At 37.2% G+C, this 24,056-nt stretch overlaps 1 protein-coding gene across 4 annotated transcripts; it reads right to left on the reverse strand.

The window, feature by feature from the left end:
* Window positions 1–488: 488 nt before the first annotated feature.
* On the reverse strand, window positions 489–22,830 carry LOC123211170 (chromatin structure-remodeling complex protein SYD-like). Of its 4 annotated transcripts, none has more exons than XM_044629719.1 (35): window positions 22,642–22,830; window positions 21,750–21,864; window positions 21,583–21,644; window positions 20,573–20,688; window positions 19,620–20,423; window positions 19,082–19,287; window positions 17,477–17,643; window positions 17,314–17,378; window positions 16,878–17,197; window positions 16,475–16,769; window positions 16,140–16,393; window positions 15,105–15,202; window positions 14,780–14,965; window positions 14,465–14,645; window positions 14,106–14,297; window positions 13,981–14,024; window positions 13,689–13,745; window positions 13,413–13,509; window positions 13,122–13,294; window positions 12,826–13,039; window positions 12,286–12,411; window positions 12,082–12,171; window positions 11,532–11,648; window positions 11,243–11,323; window positions 10,945–11,052; window positions 10,295–10,464; window positions 9,624–9,702; window positions 9,462–9,536; window positions 8,359–8,456; window positions 8,153–8,260; window positions 7,569–7,626; window positions 7,220–7,450; window positions 5,812–7,066; window positions 4,281–5,708; window positions 489–4,143 (listed from the first exon to the last, which is right to left on the reverse strand). In XM_044629719.1, exons 2-35 carry the CDS (start codon window positions 21,852–21,854, stop codon window positions 821–823), a joined length of 10,983 nt encoding a protein of 3,660 aa, XP_044485654.1. In that variant the 5' UTR covers window positions 21,855–21,864; window positions 22,642–22,830; the 3' UTR covers window positions 489–820. The 4 variants fall into 4 exon arrangements, with proteins under 4 accessions (XP_044485654.1, XP_044485655.1, XP_044485653.1 ...); XM_044629720.1 differs by having other exon boundaries at window positions 16,140–16,318; window positions 16,878–17,245; XM_044629718.1 differs by having other exon boundaries at window positions 16,878–17,245.
* Window positions 22,831–24,056: the final 1,226 nt, after the last annotated feature.

Genomic DNA, 24,056 nt, shown 5'->3' on the forward strand with positions numbered 1-24,056 from the left:
ATACTATTCATTTCTTTGACAATATTATTTATTTTATTAGTGAAACTATTCATCCTACCAATAACCCTCCGATAATATCTACTACCAAATCAAACGAACTCAAATTAATCATTATTTTATATTTGAATCAAACTCAAACTAACCCATATTAGACTAAATTCAACTCAAATCCATCCTTACATCAGAGTAATGGACAGACTAAAAGCCAGTGGAATATCAACGACTATTCCCATAAAACATTAACACCTATCAAATTTCATTCACCCCAAAAAAAGATTTTCAGAAAATGATATTCCCATTTCACCACAGTAAAACACGAGATTGTATAAATAAAAACAAGTTCCTGTACCTTGCAGCTTGCTAAGGAAGCCAATATGTGAAGCGATTTTCTTTCCTCCTTTGGCTGAAAGTTCAACATGCCACCTGCACATAAAAACAATACAGGAAAAACTACAGAAAATTTATAATAACATTAATGGTGTTGCATCTTGATAAAATGGGGATTATATACAGGCCCAATAGTGCAGTTAGTTATCTGAATACATCGAGTTTGCCTTTGAAAAATACGTTACATACAGCAAGAGATTCAAACAATACTACACAAGAACCCTAACTTGGTACATCTACTCAACTTCTGATCCTCTTGCTTCCTCTGATGCCATTGAATTGGTTATCATGGTCCTCAGATCAGCTTTTAGTTACTTCTTCCACCATCTCTAAGGAAGATAGGGGCGGGGTTACATCTTCTAACACATTTTCTAGCACAGCTCCCCCACCCTGAGATATGACAGGATTCTGCACAGGGTCATTCTAACTCCTGTCAGACTGAGACCCCAACTGGATCCTTCTCAGACAAAGCCTGTGTCTTTTCTTGCTCCACTTCCATGGAAGGTGCAGGCAGAACCAAGTGGTCCGAAACAGGTTCTTGCTCAACCCCAGCTTCCGAAGCAACATCTATTTGATTACCTGCTTCAGCTACGGACCCTTTTGGATCCTCCAGAGACACTAAAACTATATCCTTCTCAGAGGAATAATCTGTCTTTTCTTCCTCAACCACCAAGGAGGTTAAAGTCATACCTGAATCCTCAGACAGGTTCTCTTGCACAACGCCAGCACCCAAAGAAACTTTCATTTGATTACCTGCTTTGCCAACAGAACCTTTGAAATCCTCCACTGACACTAAGCTGCTACCTGGATCTTTTTCAGAGGATTCCTCAAAATTTTCATCCTCAATCACCATGGAAGATGAAGGCAGATCCAAGTCCTTTGATAAGTTCTTTGGCATGATGTCACCACATTGAGAAATGTCAATTTGTTCACCTGCTTCACCAACAGAACCTTTTGAATCCTCCACTGACACTAAGCTGCTAAGTGGATCCTTTTCAGGGGATCCCTCAATTTTTTCCTCAGTTGCCATGGAGGATGAAGGCAGATCTAATTCATTTGATAAGTTCTCGGGCATGATATCACCCTGAGAAACACCAATTTGTTCACCTGCTTCATCAACAGAAGCTTTTGAATCCTCCGCTGACAGTAAGTTGCTAACTACATCCTTCTCAGAGGAACCATCTATCTTTTCTTCCTCAACCATCAAGGAGGTTAAGGGCAGACTCAAATCCTCAGATAAGGTTTCTTGCACACACCGCACACCCAAAGAAACATTCATTCGATTACTTGTTTCACCTACAGAGCCTTTTAAATCCTCCAGTGACGCCAAGCTGTGAACTAGCTCTTTTTCCAAGGATTCCTTTATTTTTTCTCCCTCAATTACGATGGAGGATGATGGCAGATCTAAGTCCTTCAATAAGTTCTCTTGCTTGACATCACCACCCTGAGAAACATCAATTTGTTCAGCTGCTTCACCTACAGAACCTTTTGAATCCTCCATTGACACTAAGCTTCCAACTAGATCTTTGGTAGAGGATCCCTCAATTTTTCCCTTCTCAATCACAATGGAGGATGAAGGCCGATATAAGTCATAACATGTGTTCTCTGGCATAATGTCAACACCCTGTGAAACATCAATTTGTTCACCCACTTCACCTACAGAAGCTTTTGAATCCTCTGCTGGCACTAAGTTGCTAACTATAGCCTTCTCAGGGGCACCAATGGTGCCATCCATCTTTTCTTCAGCAATCACCATGGAGGATAAAGGCAGACCTGGATCCTCAGATAAGTTCTCTTGTACAACCCCAGCACCTGAAGAAACATTCATTTGATTACCTGCATCACCTATGGAGACTTTTATATCCTCCACTAACACAAAGTTGCTAACTGGATCTTTTTCAGATAATCCCACATTCGTATCCTCCTCAATCACCATGGAGGATGGAGGCAGATATGAGTCCTTTGACAAGTTCTCTGGCACATCATCACCACCCTTCGAAACATCAATTTGATCACCTCCTTCACTTACATAACCTTTTGAATCCTCCACTGACACTAAGCTGCCGACTGGAACTTTTTCCGAGGATCCCTCAATTTTTGCCTCCTCAATCACCATGGAGGATGAATGCAGATCTAAGTCATTTGACAAGGTCTCTGGCATGGCATCACAACCCCGAGAAACATCAGTTTGTTCACTTGCTTCACCTACAGAAGCATTTGAATCCTTTGCTGACACTAAGTTTCCAACTATATCAATCTCAGAGGAACCATCTATCTGTTCTTCCTCAATCACCAACGCTGAAGCCAGACCCAAACCCCTGTCAGCCTGAGAGACATCAATTTGTTCATCTTCTTCACCTACAGACTCAACACTCTGAGAAACATCCTTTTGATTAACTGCTTCAGACACCTTTGGATTATGTAGTACCACTAAGTTGCATACAGAATCTTTCTCTGAGCAGCCCTCAATCACATCTTCCTCAATTGCTAGTGCAGATGAAGCTGGACCCAAGTCCTCAGATAAGTTCTCTGGCATTACCCCACTATCCTTAGAAACATCTATTTGATCATATGTTGAAATTGAGGAAGCCTCGATGCTGCTGAGAGTAAGAAGAGAAGTTTCTAGACACTCTTTTGAGGAAGGATTAATTAAACTAGGAGGCAATGCTGTAGTGAAAGCAAGTGGGCTTTTTCTGCCATGATCACCAGTATCATCATCATCGTTCATGGCAATTGTATTACAATCAGCATCGCCTAGACCAACAGAAGATGATTTTAAAAAATCATTTGATGAAGGCATTGTTGTATTCCCAAAATTATTCTGAGTGTCAGAAAGCAGTACCACGCCTGGAACCTTGCTGGATAACCCTCTATTAGAACCTGTGTGATCACTGTTAGGTGCAAGTAACTCCTGAGCAACATCATTCTCTTGGTTAGCATTGAGCTGAACTATACAAGTGATCTCTGAGGTACTCTCCACTACTGATTGGTCATCAGGAAGTTGTCTTGGTTCTCTTAAATCACCCGAGTTCTCAGTAGAAGCACCATCAGTCTTCCTTTCAGGTTTGGAAGCTTCAGGTTGTAAGGCCTGAGGCTCACAGGAGAAAGCAGAATTGTCACATCTAATTTCTGCATCACTTTCAGTCACAGGCTGTTCTTCATGCTTGTTGTTTGGAAAGTCAAGATCTGAAGGGGCTGTTTCCAAAGTTGGAATCTGTAGCCCCGTTCCAACCTCTGAACTTTGGTCTTGGACCACCTCTACAACAGTATTTCCAGATACAGCTATACCATGAGCATCCATACCTTCACTACTAGGAGAGTCTCCAGCTACAGTGCAAGTTTCCGAGACAGTCTTATCGTTGCCTTTAATAATTGCATTACTTTCAGTCCCAGACTGTTCCTTATGCTTGTTAATTGTGATATCAAAACCTGGAAAGGCTGTTCCCAAAGTCGGAATCTCTGGACAAGTTTTATCTTCTGAACTCTGGTTCTGGATCACCTCCATGGTGGTGCTCATGGATACAGCTATAACAGGAGCATTCATAACATAACTCCCAGTAGAGTAACCAGCTTTATCTTTTGATAAGCAAGTTTCAGAGGAAATATCCTTGTCAACTGTAACTTTTGCATCCTTTTCAGTTCTAGACTCCTTATGCTTGTTGATTCGAACACCAAAACCAGGAGGGTCACTTTCCAAAGTTGGCATGTAAGGACAGGATTTATCATCTGAACTTCGAATTTTAGCAATACGGTTCCCTGCATAGTCAAAAGGACATCCACCTTCATAATCAAATTGTAACATCTTAATATCACATGATCTCATAGACAACACATACAAAAAAGTAACTTATTGCATGCATACAGTAAAAAATATATGATAGGAGCATCGATACCTTCACTCCCAGAATAATCACCAGCTATAGCTCTATATGAGCAAGTTTCAGAGAAAATATCTTTGTCATCGTTAACTTTTGTGTCACTTTCAGTCCCAGATTCTTTATGCTTGTTGATTAGAATGTCAGAACCAGAAGGTTCAGTTTCCAGAGTAGGCATATCTGGACAGGCTTTATCATCATTACCTTCACTCTCAAAAGGTACACCAGCTTTAGATGAGCTTGTTTCAGTTGCAACTGCAATGTCACTTTTACTTTTTGCATCATTTCCAGTTTTAATGTGGTCCCCATGTGTACCGATTGCAGAGTCAAAACCTGGTCTTGCTGTTTCCAAAGCTGGCATCTCAGCACATGTTTTATGCTCTGAACCAGCTTTAATAGAGGCAGTCATATCTTCACTCTGAGAAGGGCAAACAGCTTTATCTTTAGACGAGGAAGTGACAGAGAAAATCTCAGTGCCGCCTTTAAAAGTTCCATCACTTTCTGTACCAGGCTGCTCTTTATTCTTATTGGTGCGAAAACTTCGAGGGACTGTTTCCAAAGCTAGCATCTCTGAACACACTTTAACCACTGAACTTTGGCTTTGGGCCACCTCTGCAAGGGTGTTACTGGATACAGGCATTGTATTGTCTTTAGCTTCAATCCCAGAACATACACCAGCTTTAGCTTTTGCTGAGCAAGTTTCTGAGAAAATCTCCTTCATGACACGGGCAACATCAGTTACAGCAGTCTGAATTCGACCAAGAACTGGGTTTGTATAAGTTTCTTTTCGTTTTGGATCCTGACCAGCTAAACCACAAGGAGATGGTACTTCACATGCTACTGTCTGGACAACCACAGTCAGTTCCTTAGTTTCAGTCTCTTGCTTACTCCCTGGGTCAATGGTTTTGCTTCCCATCATTTCCCCGAGATTGCTAAGTAATTGCTGATTTAATTTTGGATCTAGACCAACAGACCCATCAGGAATTCCAGATAATCCCAAAGCCTGTCTCTTTCCCCTTCGCCTAGGTGCTTCTCCTCTGTTAGGAGTTTTACGACATTGCCTTTTCACTGGAACAGATTCTGGAGCCTGAGTAGGGGTAGATTGATAAGCTGCAGCAACAGAGGGGTCAGTAGAAATTGACTGCAAACCAGGAGCAATTGCCCCAGCAACACGCTGCATCATTTTATTTGTGTCTTCTACAGCAGCAGAAGCAGGAAAAGAATCAGCTACAGGACCAACAGCTTGAGTTGCAGTCTTCAGAGTTGATATATCTGTACGAGCATTGTCCTCGGAATTTTGGTTCCTGATCAACTCAACAGTTTTATTTGATACAGATGAAGTTGGAACAACCCCACCGTTTGAAGAGCTATTTTTAGATAAATCCTCTATTGACCCTGAAGCGATGCCAGATAAATCATCAATTGGAACTTGTTCAGGAGCTGAAACTGTAAAAATGACATTCAAATTAATTTCAGAGGGCAATATCACAAATCTTCACTTTCAGATGTGCACCAATTTCATTGATATCAAAAAAAGAGGAATTATTACCAGAAGATTTGCAACTGACATCATGCACTCCCAATGAGCTTGTTGGATGAGGGTGCTGGACAGCATTATCTGATTGCTCAATAGGTTTTTTTCCCTGACTAGAAACATCAACAGGTTCACAAACACCCGATGCTTGCTCCTGAATCACATTTGGCAATACCTCAGACACAATATCTTGTTTACTTCTCACTGAAACAGAATTAGACCCTAACAAATCCCCAGAATTATCTTCTGATTGAAGACCTGATTTGGTATCCAGACCAGCAGGAGCCGGAAGTGAGAGCACTGCCAGCCTCTTTCCTCTACGCCGGGGGGTTGACACTCCACTTTGAGTCTTTCTGCTCTGCCCTTTAGTTTGCATGGGTGCCGGAGGACAGGGAATGGGGGGTTGAGGAGCACAAGGAACGGATGTTACATGGTTGACTGTTGCAGAATTCAAAGCATCCCCTACAACAGAAGCATCTTTAACAGCAGAACTAGGTAAAGAATCAGGAACAGGGGCAATAGGAATGCTAGAACCAGTGGCACCTATGGCAATGGGCTGGCTCCCAGCAGGCATCTCGGATTTATTCTGGGATTGCTCATTTATTTTGGGATCAGTACTAGGACTTGATAAACCATCTGGAACAGCAGGTAACACTGAGCCATGTTTCTTTCCCCTACGATGGGTAGCTTGTTCACCACTCTGAATCTTCCGGCCTCGTCCCCTTGATTGCGTAGGTATGGAAGGGCCTCCAGGTGCAGATTGTGAGACAGGAGTAGCAGAATGCAACACAGAGGTTGGCTGAGAACTAGGAGCAATCCCTACACCATGTTGTAAAGATCCACTGAAAGCAGTAGATCCAGGCAATGAACCAGGAGCCAAGGTTGCTGAATGGCTGGTGACTGTCTGTAGCCCTGTCTCCACTTTGCATGTTCCAGAAGATGCAGGGATAACCATTGCAATTGGAGATTTTTCTGCCCTTCTTGGCCTTCCACGGCCCCGCTTAGATGGTGGTGTTACCTCTTTGCTTTGCTGTAAATGTGGAGGATCCACGGAGAGTGGTGTAGGGGGTGGAAGGGATACAGGGGGTGAAGAAGATGGAGAGAGTACAGCAGGAGGTTCTGTGCTATCAAGCACTATTGTACAGCTGCTGGTGACTGTTGGCAAGTTCTTTTCAGTTCCTCCTCCTTTCATCTTAGGGGATTCAGGAGAGTCAGCCTGACACATCTTTTCCAATTCCTCTTCTGTCCATTGCTCTTCATAGGACCTCACCTAACAAAGTAAAAGAAAATAAATTAAAAAGAAAAAGAACCTAAACTAAACTATATAGGCTCTTGCATTGCTGAAATATAATAAACGGAAAAAGGCAAACAGTGAAATGCAGAGACATGTTTAGAATAGGAAAATCGGATTTTATCAACATACCTCTCTTGCTCTCTTGCCTCTTCCATATTGTCTAGTATCAAGGGCCCCAAGATACATATTCTTCCGCTTTACACCAGCTTGAGGTGTAACCACAGTCTTTGATACATCAAATATCTTCATTGCTTCATAGAAAGCTTGCAAATCATCATCAGTAACAAGACGAGAAGGTAAGGGAGGTAAAGAGTCAGAACCATCCATTCCCTGTCTGCCAACCAACTTTTTCCACATTGCCTGCAGGTTTAAAAAATTTTAGCAACACATTTCATCAGAGAGGCAGTAAGCAATCTTGATATAAGAAGATGCAACACAAAACCAGAAGATCCTGGATACAAATACCGATCTTACATACCATCTCTTCTTCTCGCCTTTGTTTGTCAACTGATTCAAACACATCAATCTCAGATTCGCTGCCAACAAAAGAGACAATGAGAATCATAGACTTGAAAAATAGATATCACGAGGAAAACAAATAATTACGACCAAAACAAAGATAAACTTCGACTTTTTCTTATTACACTGGGGGAAAATCAGTGAAAGCCCATGAAATTAAAAGGTTAAAGGGATATGGGTCTCCATCAAAATTCAAATACATCATATGAGGTACTTCCAAGGAAGAAATTTTCAACACAGAAATATGTGCCAAATGTTTAGGAGAGGAATATATAAGCCACTACATGTTGGTCAGGCACTTGTCTTTAAGTTGGCCTCACAACACGAAATGGTAATAACAGTACTCAAATTAGGATTAAAAAAACATATTCAGAAAAGCTTAATTAATTGTTGTTGAGTTTCAAACCACACCTACTTGACAATTACAGTGAACTAAAGTAAAACCAGAATAAAAGTTCCAAAGAACCAGTCTCCCAATGCAGACCAGTCACAGCTTATCATATGCAATGAACCTATTAGTAGCAAACATCAAATAAGCTTTACCTGCGGGCTAAGACATCATTTAAAGCATCATCATCTAACACAGGTGCAGCTTCCTCTTTCTTACACTCCCGCAGTAAAGACTCTAAGTATTCCCTACGATCTTCAGCACTGGAACAAAATCAAGAAATGCTCTTCAGAATCAGAAATGTTTTGAAAGAAACTTCTACATTCGTGTAGAAAATATTAACTAATTAAATTTGAATCACCTTGTGTTATTATCAAAGAAACCAGCCGTAATGCTCTGATTAGCAACTCCCAGTTTGTGCTCAGCTGAAGCTCTAACTTGTTCCTCAACTGTTTGAACCTAGTTACAAGAGAAATAGTCTGAGACAACTCATCTAGAAAATATTCAAGTTTGATATGTCACATCCTAAACAAACTTGCAGACCCAAAATCTAACTTGCCTATCATGAGATTGTGAACTGTGTCACATTTAAATTATATTGGTCAAAGGAAGTAGGAGGTGCTGGAAGCTTGAGGCGTCAGGTCAATTTTTTCAAATTCTAGATGTGAAAATTGGATACAGAGAATCACAGGTAAGTTCCAGCCATACAGGATGATAAGGAAAGCTAAAGTTCCATCAAAAGTTCAATTTTTTGCTTGGGCACTGAAAAATTAGACCAATAATGTTCAAAAGGAACCCAAGCATAAGTTTTTCCCATCTTGGAGATTTATGAGTGAAAAAGTAGATAGCATCTATTTTTTGGGTTGTCACAAAATCCTGAGGATCAGTACTCATGGAAAAATATCTTTTGCTTTAAAAAAGGGAGGAATCAACGAGGGGGGAACAGTTGTATTCTGATGATCTTTGGGATATATTTCTTCTGGTTGCAACTCTTTGAGCTTCTATTTCTCAAGATTATGCAGGCCCAGGTACAGGCTGCTTTCGTGTACAATACACAGATAGTTGAAAGGTTTAGCTTTGCATATCTGAAATACCCCTCTGCATGGTTTAGCATCTTTCTGCACAGGGCCTGCTTCTACATAAAAGCACAAGGGTTGCTTTTTTCCATGTGCAGTGGTCTACAGGTCTAAACAATGTCAATACAGACTGCCAGTTGGATATTTGTCCAGAGCATCATCATTTTAATCCTCAGCAGCCATTTTGGAAAAAAAAAATGGAGTAAATGAAAGATGCTTTAATAATAGTCATATAAGTTCTATGGGCCTAGAATCCAACTTACACCAGAAACTGTAAAAAACAAACTATTGCAGAAAAAATTAAGAGTTCTTAACAAAAATGGTGTATATTTGTCTCTGACTCAAAAGCTAAAAAGCAAAAAAAGGAAACCACCATAACCGTACTCACTGTTTCAAATCTAAGAACAAGCACTTCCCTTTTCTGGCCAATCCTATGAGCCCTTGCCTGTGCTTGCAGATCAACCTGACAATATAACAGTAGCAAACTAAATTAGCTCTGAATCATCAATGAACAGGCATAGAAATCAAGAAACATTAATACTAATATCACCTGAGGATTCCAGTCGGTGTCAAATATAATCACAGTATCAGCAGCTTGAAGATTAACTCCAACACCACCAGCACGAATGCTAAGACCACATTCAATATATCAACAACATACAATATAATTTAACAAAAGGGTGCAGACACAAACATACTAACACATGCACTGCAAATGCAAGCGTTGTTCTTACTTATTATTAGTGGTAGCACCAACAGCAGAATTAGGAACAATTGAGTAACACTGACAATTAGTCTGATGTTACAGGCTATAACGCATAGTATCCAGAAAATCATATAACTAGAATATATAGAATCCCTTAACAGTGAACCAGGACTCATGCCAGAATGTGTCTAACACATGCTCCAAAATGTGCCAATGGGAAATTGCAGCACTACTCCCCGCTCCATGTCCACATCCATAATTGCACCATCTTTCCATGACAACAAAGCCAGGAAAAAGAAAAGGTGAATCCTGGAAAGAAAATCCCTCAAGGAAACACCTCAATATACTGTTGTAACTTTATCAGTTTTTAACCCAAAAAAAGGCCTATGAATCACAAAATCTCCCCCCATCCTTCATCTCCACTGCCCTAATGATTAATTCCCCCACCCACTCTTACTACCTCCATTGATAAAGAAATAGCAAAAAATAAGTAGAATAACTGGTGTATATTGTACCTGAGAAGAAATATAAAAAAGGGTGAATCTTGTTGGTTGAATTTGTCAATGAGGGCACCTCGATCACCCCCAGATGTATGCCCATCCAACCTAAGGTATCGGTATTGTTTAAAGGTAAGATAGTCCTCCATGACATCAAGCAGCCTAGTCATGGTGGAAAAGAAGAGAACCTGAAAAAATTCAATCCATGAATTAATTACTCCGATCACTGGTGTAACATGACACATGATCCAGACTGCACAGATCAAAAACTACTTGTGTACACACAGGCATTTCAACTGGTCTACAGAAATTCAACAGTACAAAACAAAGTCATTTGATCATAAGTATTATATGTTTGAAGTACCTGATCCATGGCAATACTCAAGAGAAAGAAAAAAAAGAAAGTGACCCAACACCAACAAAATTAAGCACCATAAAAAGACCATCACAACTAATCCTTCTGAAATAGCATTTATAAATTCCACCAAGCAAGGGGGAAAACCATCATACAAATTATTCTTCACCAAGCACTAACTTCCAATAATCACCGCAAAATGTCTGAAATTAATGATAACTCCTTCAAGCATAAATAAAACAAATTGAATGTCAACTGCTTACAGAAGCTGTATCTCAAAATGAACAAAAAATTTATAAATTAATCAGCATACCCGATGATCAGTCACTTTCAACTTTGGCAGTAATCTATCCAGCATCTCAAGCTTCCCGCAAAGTCGAACGATTGGTGGCAAAAAATGTTTAGGTATTAAAGTATCAACCTACAAAAGGTGATTAGACATTGGTTTGCATTAGAAGAGGCAGCACAAACAATATAGATAGAAAAATATAGCCTCAAACAATGAAAAGCAAGGAATGAAAAAAAAATTGTTTGAAAAAATTTTGTTTCAGTATCATTCCATGGTATTACAAGTAACAAACTAAGTTTCAATAATTAGGAAAAGAGCATGCCTCCTCTGCATGAAGCTGGCTGAGATACGGATGATTGCATATATTTCGAAGCTCCATAACAGAGTTATGAACCGACCGAGCCTGAAGGAAAATAGTCATTTTAGTTCAAAGCAAATATCAATAATTATCTGATACAAAATATCTTTATATGTCCTTTACATAAAGAAGTTTCTCATGCACGTTGGAGCAGATAGTAGGTACTGCCTGGCATAAATGACCATTTGGGTTGTCCTTAACAAGAAATCAGAAACAAGAACTTAAACTGAGTGTAATGTGTTTTAAAAGGAACCTTTGAATTTCCAATTGAACCAAGATTTTCTTCAACCCTCTTCATTAACAGCTTCTGATAGGCGGAAGCCTCACATCTTATAAGTCTCTCGATCTTTTCAGGCAGTTGATTTTCAACCTACCAAGAGGAATTTGAGAAAGCAGGAACATCAATATAGAAGAATGTTGACTAAAATAATCTATGTTTCACAGAACAGTGAGATGAAAGATTTCATCTCTGCAAAATATTCACTAAACCTTTAAGCAGACAAAATTTTAAATCAAATCTCCTCAATGTAACGTAAGAAACAAACCAATTGCATAATCCAAATTTGTGATGGCTGCATCTGCTCTGCAGGCAGAATAGACTTGAAAGCTCAGACAAGATAGTTATAAATATTTATTACCATTCGGTAAAGGTAAGGAGGGGGAGGTAGCAAAATTAAGGCCACAGAATGCACTGCTGAAGCCCCCACAACCCACCAAAGTGGTCAAAATCTTATCAAACAAGATGACCTTTAACACCAAAACAATGATAACCCAAAATTGATAGCATAATATCATATAAGGACCTTGTGTTTCAGCCTCCGAAGTACAAATGGCCGTAGAACCTGGTGCAAACGGTTTATGATTAACAGATTCTCCTCCTCGGATAACAAAGCCTAGTCCCAAAAAGGCACAATAATTCAACAGATTTTAGTTATTTATGAAACTCAAATTTGTGAAAAGAAATGAAAACATAATATTACAAAAACTAAATAAGCCTGCAAGCTTACTTCATCAGGTGAACTGTCTCCATTACTTTGAAATGGTTTGTTGAACCACTGAGAAAAATCTTCTGATGAATTGAATATATTCGGTAACAAAAAGTTGAGTAAAGCCCAAAGTTCTTCAAGATTATTCTACAAGGATGAAAAAAAATTAGTAAATTGCATCAAACCAACAACTACAGACTTAAGACAATCAGAAAGTAGAGAACACACTAATGCCCTGAACAAACAGCTTACAATTCTTATAGGTTAGAATGACACTCGTTTCCACAATTAACATCAAGGTCCCATATTTTCACCATTCCAAAGATTTTTTCTAGTTCAAGAGTCCATTTACATCTGTATTCTCTCTTAATTGTCCAATGATTTTCCTTAATACAATTTGAATTCAGAGATGAAGATCATTCAATGACAAGGGAAAGAGATGAAAAATAAAAACATGAAGATGCATAAATGGCAGCTCACTTAAAATGTTTCATTTTTTGAATGGACTAAAATTGTGGAACTAAGGAACGAGATAAGAAGATGATAAGGAACAATCTGCACCTGCAGTGGTGTTCCAGTTAACAACAATCTGTGATAACTTTGATAGTGCTTCAACTCCGCATTCAACTTGCAAGAAGCATTTTTAATGCGGTGGCCTTCATCAATTATAATATAATGCCAATGTATCTTGCTAAGTTTTGGCCTATCATGCTTGTTCATCAGATACTCATACGTTGTCAGGAGAACATTGAATTTCTGATGCACAATTTTTTCCCTGGAATACAAGATTACAGCTAATGTTACACATACAGCAAAACACATAAGAAAGGCTGTCAGAGTTATGCCCATGTTCTTACTTGAATAATCTTCGTCTCTCCTCTGGAGGCCCAGAATATACAATCTTATGTATTCCAGGGGCCCAAAAGTTGATTTCTGAGTCCCACCCAGATAAAACTGATGATGGTACAACCACTAAAAAGGGTCCTCTATCATTTTTGGTTTCCATAAGGTAACAAATCAAAGCAATAACCTAAAAAGCACACCTAATTAGACTGTCAACATAAACAGATACAAAATGGTGTTGCACCACAACAAAAAATTATAAATTAAACTGGAATCAGGTTATAGCAAACTCAGAATTGACATACCTGGACAGTTTTTCCAAGGCCCATTTCATCAGCTAAGATTCCATTCAAATGATTGTTGTAAAGTGATACCAACCACCTTAGTCCATTCATCTGGTACCTGATGTTTAAATAACACAAGCATAGAAATTGCATATAAACAAGCCAAAATAACACAATTTCGGAACCAAATATGAGAATGAAAAACAGAATTGCACCACACCCATTTAGTGTGAGTGTGTGTCAGGTAAAGAGAAGTAGAACACAATATAGAATTAAAGAAACATAAATTCCACTCACTCCCTCAGTTTTCCACCATGAAGACAAGTTGGCTGCTCTGAAATACTCTCCTTAATACTGCATAAAATAATGTGGACAATAAGATATTTTGCAGAACATATAGCTGAGAATTAATCAAGAAAGAAACTGTAACAACGCTAAACCATTTTAAGCTTTGATTTTAAAAAGACTACAACTAACTTCCCAAGGTAAACATAGAAAGGAAAAATATAAAACACACACACATATATATAACATTAAGCACTATCACAGCAAATTTTCAGTAACAAGACAAAGAAAAAACTGTTCATACCTATGAGCCATCAAATAGTACTTCTCATTGCTTTCCAAGTAATGCTGCAAGCGAATAAAAGCTAACAAAATGACAAACAGGAAACCAAACTAAACAAGAAAAAGCTGCAGATAAAATCAACTTGCCTTCGCTTGGTCACTTTCATCTTCATTTTCCACAGCAGGCTCATACTTCTCAATTATTGGAGCTCTTGTTTCATCTATATCATGTTCAAAACGACTTTCCATAGCCTTAGCCTCTTGCAGCTTAGATCCAAGCTTTTGAAGATATTTCTCAGTTTCTTTGAGAAGTTGCTTTACCCGATCAGATTTGGCATCCTAATTATTATAATCATAAAACATGATATATAAGAGACTAAAAGTAGAATCCAATCCTTAAATCAGTAAGATTTAGGAAGTTATTATAACAATAAAACATGATATATAAAAGAACAAAAGTAGAATCCAATCGTTACATCAGTAAGATTTAGGAAGCTAAATCGTACCTGCACCATACGTAAATAACCCTCCACATCGTTTATCTTCAATAAATTAATCTTCTCACGCTGGATTCTGTCAATCTTCTCACGATGAACACGTTCCTTTCTTTTATGGAACTCCTTAACATATTTATTGAAACCCCTCCAGCGTTCTCTCTTAATTTTAAATGCATCATCGAGCCTCTCCCTATATTTCCAACCATCAAGATTAAGTTCAAACTCACACCATGTCCAAAGAAATGAATGCAGACATCTACTAAAATGAGTCAGTAGGTGAAAAGAAGAAAATTATATTACATAAGTGAACATGACAATACATACTTGTGTACTTCTATCTCACTGAAGAACTCCTTCTGCCTCTCACGAATTCTCTTTTGTCGGTCTTCCTTCATTTTCTGCTCATACTTTTCAAGCTGTTTTATCCTTCTACCATGTCTATGTTTCTTATATGATTTCAACCGATCCATGTCAGTTGAAACTGGTTTAAAAAAATCATTTAGAAAGTCACTGTCCAAATTAAACAAATAAAATGTCAAACTGAAGAAGTTACAACCAAATATTGAGAAAAGAAACCAAATTAACCACAGTTTTAACCATGAAGTAATCAAAGTGTCTGCTGCAAAACAACAAGAGGATGACCAATTACCTCCTGAGACGACGTTGAAGTCCCGACAATTGCAGTTTCTTCAATTCTATGACACTTTTGGTTTTGGCAGATATATCTTCAGATGAGCTCACTTTTTCCTGCATGGTAAAAGCATTAAAAAGGAACATTCTGCAAAAGCAACTTTGTGTCTTCTTCATTATATCTTGCACGGCGATAAGAGGAACATTAAATGCTAGAAGAAATATTAAGTTTGTGTAAAGCATAATTTCCAACATGAATCATATGGAAAAAACAAAGAAAAAAATCTTACCTTCCTGAACCATTGGACAGATCCACAAAAAAAATATTTATGGATCCAATTATATGCACACAATTTGATGCACAACACTTGATATGAAACTAAAGAGAGTTGTATTAATGGAAGTGAAAGAGTATACATGATTTGATCAGAAATGCACCAGTGCAAAATAAATCTTCACATAAGAAAGCACAGCAAAAACACAGAAAAAAGTAATAATAAATATATCTTTTTCCCTGATAAACCATGAATTTAAAGGATTGGAAATTTTTGCCTGACTTATTATGATTTTTCTAGATGAGTGAACTTATGCAATAAGATCTATACAGCCTCATACATCATTGTAGATCGAGATCCATAGAGACATTCCCTCGTATCACAAATGTAAAACCCCACTGTAAAGGACAGTTGACAAAAAATACAGTTCTATAAACATCTTATTTCTATCTTCCATGATAAAATATTGTAGATATTAATGTCAGTCACCAACATTAATACAAGACAGTAGTCATCTTTAAGCTAAATCCCCCAATCAGAAACTAAAGAAATTAAACAAAATCAATCTTCAGGCTGGTGCAATTCATTACACAAAGATACTTAATGACAAACAGGATAAAAATAAGCAAAATTAAGATAAGACAGCAGCAGCTTTTAGCCCCGCATCCCCACTCTCAAAAAACAAAGGAATTAACCTCAATTAGATCAATCAAGAGGGATCCTTAATTCTGTCAAGGATAAAACTAAGATGACAGGACAAAATTAAAATAAAGACAAACCTTTAACTTATCATAACATGCAGAAATTTTTTGCTTTGTTTTTTGCTGCTTTACTATCCAGCTTTGCTCAGCCAATAGTTTCCTTCTCTGCATATCCATAATCCATTTCTCTGACGTGGTATACTTTGGAGCTGGTGGCACATTAGAACATAGTGACTTATCTTCCTCATTATTCTCTGCTGTGAAAGCAATGCCATTTATAAATGAGTTATCAACTGAAAGTGCTTTGTTCCCATCTGAAAACTTTGAATCGTCTACAAACAACTATGATAAGCATAATGAGCAACACAAAAGCTTTAATCACATTACAGTTTGATTTAAGGTATGGTTCTCACCCTGAGACACATGTTTTGGCATCAAACTAGCATCTTTCATTGAAATCATTGCACGATGATCATTGTTAGTTCCTAAAACGGGTTTCCACTGCCCCCTCATTGACAAAGAAGGCAAGTAACTATCAGCATGTTCATATCCTGAAAGACCACTGTTAACAACACTTTGCAACTGACTAGGAGCATTGTCTTTTATTTCTGGCCCCAAATCATGCTGAATAGCAGAGGCTGGTAGGGCTCTTCTTGAAACATCATTCTGACTTCCAGCACCAGACCAGCTATTCATCTCAGAGTTCATCTGTTTATTTACCATAACAGAAGAGGCAACATTAGCCCAACCAATCAACAGATGACCAGTTACCACGTCCACAGAGTTACTAATTGCTAAACTATCCATTGTACTCACAAATTCAGGCTGCTGCAATGCAGTCACCAAATATGTCTGCGATCCCAGTGCGTCTTGATTCTGCATTTCAGCCTCTGTTTTTCTTGTAGCTGGTAGTTGTTTTGCTTCTGCAAGTACAAAATGGTCAGGAGGCAAGCCACTTTTGTCCTCCATCAACTTTGAGTTCTCAGTCTCCCTGGCCAAAGAGTCAGCCTCCAGGATTCTTCCAGCAGATGAAGCACCTGAAGGAATTCGATCAGTTTCCCTGACATTACTCAGCCTTCCAAATGGTGGCACAACTCCAGGAATATTACTTTGATCATTCAAGCATTGCGGTTTTGCTGCATGGTGGTCCATGAATTCCTTGTGTGAAACATCTAAATTGCCACCTGATTTTTCACCAATTAAATCAATGAAGACCGAGATTTGAGTTTGTGCGTGCATTAAGATTAGTTACCTTCTCTTGGAAAGATGTTTCCAAGTGCAATTTCAAGGTGCAGTTTCTTTGGCATCAAACCATTTCTGCATTTAAGAACTTGTTAAAACAAACTTGACCAACGTTGAACTGCATATTAGCATTAGTAAAAGCTCTAAGAAGATGTTAGTGAAATGCCATCTACCTGAAGGCTAAAAATACAAGGCATTGGGCTCGGAGTTGCTTCAGCTGTCGTTCCTTGAAAGGCATGCCAGAAAATGCAGGGGCCTGGGAAACAGAAGATTTACCTGTATCCCTAGAAGGTGTGGTTCTAAGCATAGTAGTACCTGAAATGCTATTTTGGCGGCCAACCTGTTGAAATGGAAGCGTTAGGCATGGTGAAGTCTACGAAAAATTTTAGATGGAAGTTCAAAAGGGCCAAATTACAAATATTGTTGCATGCAGAACTTAATAAATTTAAGCCAGCAAGAAATGGTTGCTCTTGATAGGATTCACTACTCTGGTTCTTTTTTGCTCTTGCAACAACAAAAGGAATGCAACAGAGAACCATAAAACATGAATAGGAATCCAACAGAGAACCATAAAACATTAAAGTAAATTGCAAGGAGTTAAAATGGCATTCAATTCCCATAGTTATTGAAAAGCACAACTTTGATGATGATAAATGCGAGGACAACATTCCAGGTCATCTCATATATCCTGATCACATATAGCTAAACTCAATAACCTCAAAATTTCAGTCTGGAGAGTAGACAAAGTATGAGAATCAAAATTAGCTTACTAAAAACACCAAAAATTAGATAGATGATGCAGCAAGTACATATGTAATTAGACAAAAGGCCACCTAATTCCTCGGCTGCATAAAAATAAAAGGTGAAAAAGAAGTGCTACTAATTCATAAATAGTAAAGACACCACTGTCACATGCAAAATATACGTAGGCATAAGCCCAACACTATTTCTCTGGTGAACAGCTGTAAAATTGGATTTCCTAGCCTGCTTGCATTTGAAAATATCCCAAACACCTAGTAGAACCCAGAATCTCCTCCTTGGCAACTACACCCCAAGCCTATGGACATAATGATGCAACAAGACCCCTAGCCACTAGCTTTCAAAGCTTTATCTCATAAATACGGTTTTAGGGAGACAAAAACACCCCTTCAAACATAAATTTGCCTTCATAATAAGCTGTTGTAGTTGTCTCGCTGTATACATATTTGACCAATTTAAACATCACATCCAATCAAATGTAAACATATACACAATGAGTAAACAATTATGAAATTTCTAAGGAAACTTGAAAAAAAATGAAGGGAAACAATTAAAAAAAAAAAAAGAAGCAAGAAAGATGTCTAAGTTGAAAAAAAAGAGCAATTGGCAAGAGAAGAAAGAAGAATCCTTTTTAACATTTTTTTAATGTGTCAATATCTGTAAACTTTCATGTCTACTTCTTTTATCACAATAAAATTTAATTCAACTAGATATTGATCTTTATTTTAAGTTTATAAACTTAAAACACTATTTAAATAGCATTTGACAAAAATTATTTAAATAATAATACATTCAATATCGAATGCGCAAAGTGTCAAAATATCAATGTTTACATCTTTTTTTTTGCTAAAAAAACAACTTGCGCTTTTAATCACACCATAAAAATCAAAAAACAAACATATCATTCAGATCATCAATTCAAATTTTATACCAATTAAGTTTTACTCAGTTTTCAGATAAAAAATAAATATTAAAAAACCACCTAAATCAGACTAATCATAGAGGTAAAATAAATATACCTGAACAATTCTATTTGAATCTGTTAACGTGTTTGGACTTCCATTTTGCTCCACAACCTTTCCACTGGCAAGCACTGTAGATGTTTCATCCCCTCGAATATTTGACAGATGGGCTTCTGCTGGATTAAGCATTGAGAAGCCTGATTCTCCTGTTCGGAATGAACTTGGGCCAACAGGTAACCCTCCATGAACCTTGCCAAATGCACCTGAATTTTCAGCAACACGATGTAGAAGATTAATATTCACAGCCAAGGAGATATTCAGATGTTACAAACGTAACCATAACAGCTTTTAAATTGAAAAGGAAAAATCAATCAAAGACAATCCCCGGTTGAACATGCAGAGTCTTTTAGGTAAACGCTCTTCCCCGGTTGAAATAAATAAAAAATCTGCACAATTCCCATCCAATGCCAACAAACTAGATACCATAGTCTGTTTTTCTTTATTAAAACGAAATAGAATCGAATGGGAAGAGGTTTGAAAAGAGTAAAATAAGAAAATCCAACACTCTGATTTTACAATATTTGTCAATCCTTACTTCCTGCAAGAGATGATATTGTTGGATGCTGCATTGCAGATTCTGACATCATGTTACTGGAAACAGCATTTGAAGAAAACTTGGGAACATGAGATCTTTCAAATGGAAGCCCTGCTCTATTCCATACACCCCTGGAAGCCAGATTGTCATTTGTAGAAGGAAGGGAACTCCCTCGCTGCTGTCCCAAAGTGTTATGAGAAGAGGAAACTTCCACCTCTTCTGGGAATTTTGAAGCTGAAGTCCTTGAAATTGAATTACTAAGGTTAGCTGTATCCATTGGCTTTTCAGCAACATTTTGACCCTCTTGCTTGACTCCGAGCACTGAACTCATGTTGCCAGACAAAGATGAAAAATGTTCCATTTGACCACAACTTGGAATCATGTTAAAGTTCGAAAGCTCACCACCTTTAACTGCAAAACCCCCAGGTGATTCAACCTTATTCATCTTCCCCCTCCTTGCATTAACCACGGTGTTACGTAAATCATGTTGCTGGGAGCTCTCATTTTGTTGTTCCACTGGAACTGATGAATCACCCCTCTTCCTCTTAGTTGTAGCCTTTTTAACATCTTTTTGCCTTTCTTGGGATTGCGAATTGGCAGACCTAGTGTCCAAACTAGATGGACTTTCATGGTCAAAAGACTGACTATTTCTAAGAGTTCCAGATGCTTGATAATAATCATGTCCTCCTGTATTAGAGCCCACAGGTGCCCTACTATGAGTAAATGGGTCAATTTTAGACATTTCATTTTCATTCAAGCCCATCTTGGGATCTTTTGCAACTCCAACTACCTGTGAGGAAGATCCTGAAAAATACTTTTCCCATTTCAATGATCCAATATGAAAATATGCTACTTATCAAAATATATATATATATATGATAATAAGCTTCCAGGAGAATTTCTAAAAATTGAACTACTAGTCATCCAAAAGCAATCTAAGTAAAAGCCAGTACCTGCACATTGAGCTGCTGATGAATCCCCCATTTGAGTCCCACTGGACAAAGGAAGACGTGATGACTTCAAAGTTTCAATATCAAGACCATTCTGATTCATAACAGTCTCCATGGCCCTAGAAAAGAAAATAGCATCAGAGGAAGAACCAGTAAGGATGATCCATGTATATTATTTTCCAAAGATAGGCACTATTACTAAGTTCCTTGGCTAAAACATTGTGACCTCTTCAAACATGAATAAGCCAACACTAAAATGTGAAGCATGGAGAACATGATTCTGATAGAAGTATGCATGAAGTGAAAGAAGAAGCTAAACAAGACTGCAAAGCAAGTGGTGTACAAATGATATAAATTAATTTTGCACACACACAGCTGATATGCAATCCTTCTGATTTTGAGCTAAACTACCAAACTGATAAAGAAGAAAAATCCCGTCGATATAGAGAGTATTCTCAAACCTCCAAGCATATGTCTGGAAGTTTCATTTTTTATCTGAAAAATATTTTTGCTCAGCCACATTGCATATTATTAGGCAATACAAGAACCAAGTTCAAATCCAGTTAAAAACAAAAAGAAAAAAGACTTCCAACTTTGAAGAAAATATCCCAATCATTCATGTTCATGGACCCACTAATTTACTCAGCAACATTTGATCCCAAATAATATTTTATTTTCAATTACAAAACAAGTGCTTGTCAAAATGCCTCAAACATGACCACCTAAATGTGGCCAACACAGTCACATACTTTAATTTCAAATGAAAACAGAATTCAAACCTCTTGTCTCCTAGTGTACTCAACTGACATTATCTACTTAAATTGAGTATCTACAGGACTTTTAAAAAAAAAAAGTTAAAAATGCAAGAACAATAGCATCTCCAAATTTTCCACTCTGTCCGCAATTTATTGGTCAATTAAAAAATTTCCTAATCAACCTAAAAAGGCATTTTTAACATTAATAAAAAAAGAAATTAAAATAGATAAACTGACAGTTAAATTGAAATGTTGCACCTTGATATAACTTGATACGGCATTGAATCCTCCTTCCCACTTGATTTCATATGTTGCAATATCTGAAGCAATCATATTTTACAATAAATATTAGGTGATATACACATTATAAGCAACTAGCACAATAAAGAACATTTAATGAGATAAACCATAACAAAGATATTAACCACGTAAAGTTTTGTAGCCAATTTTGCAGGCTCATCTTTAGAATCTTGAATGAGCTTGTGCAAAAACTTTGCTGCTTCCAACTCGACATTTTGTGAAGACGCCATCTCACTTCAACTACAGTTCAGTAGAGCAAAAATAATAATAATAATAATCCAATGTGCATTAGAATCAATACACCTGAATTAATTATATTCTATTACTGTAAAATGTGCACACATCATGACTATTGAAATATCTAATCATCATAACTATTGAAATATCTAATCATCATAATGCATACACTTCTTGCCAGAATAAGCATCCAAAGACAAATAAAAAAAAAGAAATGACACGTCTCCAGAATCAGTCTATGCAAATACCCAAAGCTTCTCAAAAGGCTAAGAATTTCCAATCTAAATTGCCTCCATTCAAATTCTCACAAGAAGATTCTGACCCATTTATAAATGTTTAAAATAGAAAATCATCAATTGAAGTGATCAGAAAATCAACAAATTTGTCAATATGTACCTTACCACGAACTTATATAAGATTTATCATTGATTTCCTATTTTTACCAACAAACCCTAGAAGCAGTATTAATAGTTTAACTTGCCACATATCTCAAGCTAAATCAATCACCACTACAATATCGTCTCTGCATATATACATAGGAGTTAGGGTTCCAACAACTAGACCAGTAAAGCTCGTAATCAACGCATTGAGCTTCGAAACAGTATTTGCCACAATCAGTATCACCACACAAAATCACGTCGCGAATTCGACATAAAATTTTGATGATCTTCCGGAACACTGATTTTTTTCCAGGAAAACCTTTTTTCTAAGGAAACAAACAAGGGTTAAGAAAAGAAAAGGCGAGATACGGAACTCAAATGAGAGTATTCAAAAGGTTACCTGGTCGGAGATCCGACACAAAAACGACGTCGTTGTTGACACCCGTCGGTCGCTCACCTACACAGAGAAGGCTTTTGCCTTGGATGTGCAAATTGACGAAATGAAAATGGTCTGATTCCACCTTGCATGCGAGCCCGGTCCCCGTTCGGGGGACTTTTGCGAATGATCAATTTCCCCCTAGTGTCAAAAATAACTAACAGAAAAGGATCAAACTTTGATCCCCATAAATTATTGTCTTTCCGTTTTTACCCTTATATTCTGAAATAATACTTTGAAGATATAGAACTATCACTTTTCTTTTTAATAAAAAGACTGAACCCTTAGTTTTCCCTACTGGATGAATCAAGCTGTTGAATTTTCTTATAAAATAGACCAATTTTTCAATATTTTCTATTAAAAATACTGTTTTATTTTGTTTCGAAAATAAAATTATTAGTTTAATACCTTTAATAGTAAATATTGAATGTTTAATCTATTCAAAGTTAAGTCAATTCAAATTAAATTCATATTTAAAATATTTTAGAATCAAGTTAAATTTCAATTCATCAACTTCAAGCCGATCTCGAATTTATTTTTTTGAATTTAATCTAATTTCAAACTAAACATTATTCAAGTTTAACCCGAATCAAATCCTTTCCTACCAAGCCTTGTCTGCATTTCCTAACTAAATTTGGGATAATGGTTACCTAATACTAACTTCAAGGACCAAAATGGTAGATTGCGGCATCTAATTTTATTTCCTAATTATTAACTAATTCTTTTGTAACCCATCCACTTGAAAAGCATGATGAGCTCAAATAATAGTTCAAAATAATACGCAACAAATTTAGTGTACTTAAAGTATATTAAATTTCTTAAATTGGCAATTAATATATGACTAACCAATTAATATATTATTGTCAAATCATAATTAAAATTTGTATCATTTAACATTAAATTTATTATTATATCTCTTAATTATAATCGTATTATATAAATAATGGCATCAATATTACAGTTTCATCCAAAACTAGCAAGACCCATTTTCAATAATTCATCTCAATCTCTCTATCTACGTTTCCAACAAAAATAGGAGCACATCAGTTAAGACCAACGATTTTGTCATTTTTTTTATCATTATTCTTCATTGTATTGGATACATCAAGTAGTTATTAAAGATTTAAAGTGATTTTCACTTTATAAAAATGGAGAAAAAAGATACTTTGTGATTGTTTCTTGCATACATTATAAGAATTTAACGATAAATGTCTCTTTTCTCCCATTTGGACGTCCGATCGGCATCGGAGAATCCTTGGGAGATGAAAAACTTTGTCGGGGAAGACGAAGACGACATCTGGGAAGACGAAGAACTTCCCCGACGAAGTTCTTCGTCTCCCAAGGATTCTCTAACACCGATCGAGAGTCTAAATGGGAGG

Source organism: Mangifera indica, chromosome 3 (assembly GCF_011075055.1).
Source record: "Mangifera indica cultivar Alphonso chromosome 3, CATAS_Mindica_2.1, whole genome shotgun sequence".
Classification (NCBI taxonomy): domain Eukaryota; kingdom Viridiplantae; phylum Streptophyta; class Magnoliopsida; order Sapindales; family Anacardiaceae; genus Mangifera; species Mangifera indica.

Excerpts from the sequence above, each read along its gene's own strand:
- LOC123211170 (XM_044629718.1), bottom strand. The coding sequence starts at position 21,854 with ATGGCGTCTTCACAAAATGTCGAGTTGGAAGCAGCAAAGTTTTTGCAC. Across the intron at positions 14,646-14,779 it reads AGTGAGATAGAAGTACACAA|GGAGAGGCTCGATGATGCAT; the intron begins GTATGTATTGTC and ends TTGGAAATATAG. Across the intron at positions 11,053-11,242 it reads GCCAGCTTCATGCAGAGGAG|GTTGATACTTTAATACCTAA; the intron begins GCATGCTCTTTT and ends CACCTTTTGTAG.